Source organism: Hordeum vulgare, chromosome 5H (assembly GCF_904849725.1).
Source record: "Hordeum vulgare subsp. vulgare chromosome 5H, MorexV3_pseudomolecules_assembly, whole genome shotgun sequence".
Classification (NCBI taxonomy): Eukaryota; Viridiplantae; Streptophyta; class Magnoliopsida; order Poales; family Poaceae; genus Hordeum; species Hordeum vulgare.
The window spans coordinates 202,945,538-202,949,957 of record NC_058522.1 but is presented as its reverse complement, the minus strand read 5'-3'; the positions used below and the strand labels follow the sequence as shown (position 1 = coordinate 202,949,957).

The window sequence follows — 4,420 nt, the reverse complement described above, 5'->3', positions numbered from 1 at the left end:
TGGGTGAGGAATAATTATTCTTCACCCCCTCTATTTTTACATTAATACACCGTAATTTTACGTTTTTTAAATTTTAATCTTATCTCATACGTAAAAAGAGACCGTAAAAAAATACATAGTCATCGTAAAAAATATTTTATGTCACGTAAAATTACAAACATAAAAACATAGTGTAAATTATATATAAAATGCGATTTTTCTGGTCTTATGATCTATATTTTTGTTTTCTTATGGCAATTTTCCGTAGTTAATCAATATAAATGTATCTATTTGCATTTTAAATTTAATTTGTTTATGAAATGGTCGTAAAGTTACCTCAAGTGAGGAATAATTTATTCTGCACCCTAGGTGATGAATAGAGTTTATATATATATATGTATTAAGATAAAGATAAAGAATTAGGGAAAGATAAAGAATTAGGGAAAGATATAAGTATATTATATGGAGAGATAACCCAACACACGAAAAGAATGCTCCATCCAACCGGGGTGGTTGTAGTTTTTGTGGGCAACCAAACGCACCCGAGTGACCAGGAAGGCAGGCAGGCAGCAGAGAGAGATAGGACTTGCGTTCGGACGCCGCACGCCTCGGCAGGCACGCGAGTCGAGTGTTGCGGCGGAGGAAGAGATGGCGACGACGACGACCATCGAGGACGTGCCGTCAGTGGAGCTCATGACCGAGCTGCTCCGCCGCGCCAAGTGCAGCTCCAAGCCCGACAAGCGCATCATCCTCGTCGGTAAATCCCCAATTCTCTTCTTTGAGTCACTAGACGAAAAGATCCCAACGGCTCCGCTCTTGCCAGGGTGACTCTGCCGCCGTTCTAACCCTAGCCCTTGCGTCTTACGGCGGCGGCGGGGTCTTTCCAGCCCGCAGCGCCGGATTGGTTCGGTGGCGCGTAGTGCGTGCGGTCCACAGGTGGTGGCGGTGCGTGCCCTTGGTGGTCGGTGGCTTCAGCTGGGCGGCCGGCGCAGTAGACCTCCGACGTCCATCAACGTGCGATCTGGTCGTCACGGATCTGAAGCTGCAGTCATGGTGCCCAGTGGGTCGCGCCTCCAGATCTGTTGTTTGCAGCTTGTTGCTGTTGGCTGGAATCTAGAGCTGGGGTCCCCCCCCCCCCCCCCCCCCCTCCAAATAATAATAATAATAGAGTATTGCATGTGCGTTCGGTTGTGTATACTCTCGTTCATCTTTAATTCCTGACCACATAGTGCAATTGTTTATGTTCTACTCCCTCCGTTTCTAAATATAAGCCCTTGTAGAGGTTTCAGTATGAACTGCATATGGATGTATATAGATGTATTTTAGAGTGTGGATGTACTCATTTTGCTCCATATGTAGTCCATGTTGAAATCTCTAGAAGGGCTTATATTTAGGAATGGAGGGAGTAAATTGCACTATGCTTGGGCAATTTGACATGTGCGATGTGCTTTACAAATTCTGTAGGTCCACCTGGCTCTGGAAAGGGAACACAATCTCCCCTTATTAAGGATGAATATTGTTTGTGCCATTTAGCCACTGGCGATATGCTGAGGGCTGCTGTTGCCGCTAAGACTCCTCTGGGTATCAAGGCTAAAGAAGCTATGGACAAGGTAGGGTTTCAAGAACATACATAAATAGCAATTTAAAACTAGCAAAAACCCTGTCTATCAATTTCTTTATTTCTTGACTCTTATTGTTTTTAGGGAGAGCTTGTTTCAGATGACTTGGTTGTTGGGATTATTGATGAAGCCATGAAAAAACCTTCATGTCAAAAAGGTTTTATCCTTGATGGCTTCCCTAGAACTGTTGTTCAAGCACAAAAGGTCTGGTCAGGTCCTTGGTCAATATGCATCAAAATGAAAATTCCTTCTTTCTGTGTATATTGATGGATGATTTATGCCTTGGGAGCTTAGTGTTTTGTTTTCCTATTGTTTGGTTGAACGATGACTGCAGCTCGATGAAATGCTGGCAAAGCAAGGTGCTAAGGTTGACAAGGTTCTGAATTTCGCAATTGATGATGCAATATTGGAAGAAAGAATTACTGGCCGTTTGATACACCCATCGAGTGGTAGATCTTACCATACAAAATTTGCTCCTCCTAAGACTCCGGGAGTTGATGATGTAAGTCAAATATAGAATACCGGGTAGTGCCTTCATATGTCTTACTTGCATGCTTTATATTTTTATCGTGATCATTGCTTCCACAAGGTTAAGTTCCAAGCAGTTCAATGTCTTCTCCATAACGCTCCCTCAGTTTGGTTGTCAATAGCCATGAAGCTGGTTACCATACATATTCAATCTTGGGAAAAGAATTACCAATTGTGTTGTGGGTGATGAGTTTTCTAGTTCGCCAGATGAACTCAATGTTAAATCTTTTTGTGGTCTGCTTCAGCTTGTAGGCGTAACTTATTTTGTATTGGTTACTAGATTGATGTTATGGTTTCTTTAAACAGTTCAATATCTCCCTGTGTTCTTCTGTCCTTATGGATATTTTACACAACACTATTTCATCAAGAGATGCTAGAGCTACGGACCAAATCTTATGGGACTAAGGTTGCACACTAGCGTCTCAGCTTGTGGTTGGATGTTACGGGGAATGGGGGCGCCCCTGAAAATAAGAGAGGGGGGGGGGGGGTTAGTTAGAGATCAGTCGTAAAACCGGTCCGTAACTTTCCCGGAAGTGTAGGATTGTTGATATTTCCTCTCCTTCAATGACAATATCCTCTTTGCAGAAATTAATTTTACATGCGTTTGCGATAAGCAAATAATGTTCCCTCCGTCCCAAAATAGCGTGTATTACATATATTTTCAGTCAAACTTTATAAACTTCGATTAAGTTTATGGAAAAAATTGTCCATATGTAAAATACCAAATCAATACCATTAGATTCATCATGGAATATGTTTTCATATGCTACTCTACAAACAAATGTCAAAGTTTGTAAGCTTGACTTGGAAAACCAATGCAAACTATTTGGGACGGAGGGAGTATACATTATTGCTGTACATTGATCTTTGGTTGTGGGCTATTGTTTTCAACAAGAGCTCTCATGTTTCATTCAGATATTATGTGGACACATGTGATCTTTTGTAATTCCGTTGACAGTATTTTTTTTCTTCAACTAGCATTTTGCTGCAAACCATTGACCTGTGATTCTTCCCTCTTTTGTCAAGGTTTCCGGTGAACCCTTAATTCAAAGAAAAGATGACACATCTGAGGTCTTGAAATCAAGGCTTGAAGCTTTCCACATACAAACTGAACCTGTATGTTTTCTCAACCATGTATTCTCCATTCCTTGTGTTGCATCAGTGTTTTTCATGCTAAGCTCTGGTTTTGCTGTCTTGATGTGCTTGTATTTCCAGTATAGTATTGCATAAGATTTTCATTGTGAATTTGGTAGACCCTGACATTTCTTTTCTGCTTCCTTTTCCAATCTTCCATTTAACTAATCTTCCTCTTATGGCCTGAACTTATGTTGGTAGTACTGAGTTCCTAAATTCGAACTGTGGAAGGACGGTTTGTCGTCTGGCATAAAGGAAAGCAGTTGCTTTTTCAGTCAATGTTCTTAATCTGAAAACTGTTTACTTCTCACAGGTGATTGACTACTACTCCAAGAATGGCCTAGTGGCAAATCTTCATGCGGAGAAACCACCAAAAGAAGTGACCGCCGAGGTGCAGAAAGCTCTTTCGTGAGGGGCTTGTTTCACCTTGAAAGCGACATGTAACAAAACCCCGTCTGGGTTTCTTAGAAGTTGTAAACTCATACTGGCATCCTGTGGTTCTCATTTCCTGTCTGCATGTGCACTATTGCACAATTTCATTACAGCTTTTGAATTACAGCTTTTGCTAGCTTGGATTTTTTCTGAATAATTTTGTTTGGAATGAGAAGTTTTTATTAGCGGTACAGAGATAATAAGTCAACTCATCCTTGGGAAAAAAAATCTTTGCGATCATGCCCTTTTGTTTTGATCGTTCAGTTTCCAAGCAACCAACTGGGGTCCTCTAATGTCTCAATTGATAAAGTAGTGTTAGAGCAACTCAAGCAGATTCTTAAGGACAGCCTTAAATATGAAAACACTGCCTTTTTTACTTGCTCAAGAGCTGGTCTGCAAATTCAGATACCCTAATACAGCCTTGGTGTTCTCTCTTAATTCTCCTATGTGTATGCATGTACTCAAAATTTCAACTTTTATTTCCCATGGATGTTAACCAAAATGTGCATAATTCAACGTCAAACACTTGAACACATTGCAAATAAGCAGAATCAAAATTTAAATTTAATGTTCGGCCACATTCCATCCATAGGTTAAGGTTGAATACTGCTTATTGACATTGTATGTGATTCAATAAATAATGTGCTTTCTCCGTGTAAGCCGTTTTAGCAAGCTAAGAGCAAGTACAATATAGCTGACTCAGTTGGTTATAAGGAATAAACTAATAT

General features: G+C 40.6%; 1 protein-coding gene across 1 annotated transcript; it reads left to right on the top strand.

The window, feature by feature from the left end:
• The first annotated feature begins 489 nt into the window (after positions 1-489).
• On the top strand, positions 490-3,883 carry LOC123395497 (adenylate kinase 4-like). Its single transcript, XM_045090500.1, has 6 exons — positions 490-736; positions 1,444-1,589; positions 1,683-1,802; positions 1,933-2,100; positions 3,153-3,242; positions 3,574-3,883. Exons 1-6 carry the CDS (start codon positions 628-630, stop codon positions 3,670-3,672), a joined length of 732 nt encoding a protein of 243 aa, XP_044946435.1. The 5' UTR covers positions 490-627; the 3' UTR covers positions 3,673-3,883.
• The last annotated feature ends 537 nt before the right edge of the window (positions 3,884-4,420 follow it).

Bases quoted from the DNA above. Each gene is read 5' to 3' on its own strand.
- LOC123395497 (XM_045090500.1), top strand. From the start codon at position 628: ATGGCGACGACGACGACCATCGAGGACGTGCCGTCAGTGGAGCTCATG. The intron at 737-1,443 runs GTAAATCCCCAA...CAAATTCTGTAG, and splicing joins CAAGCGCATCATCCTCGTCG to GTCCACCTGGCTCTGGAAAG. The intron at 1,590-1,682 runs GTAGGGTTTCAA...TATTGTTTTTAG, and splicing joins CTAAAGAAGCTATGGACAAG to GGAGAGCTTGTTTCAGATGA.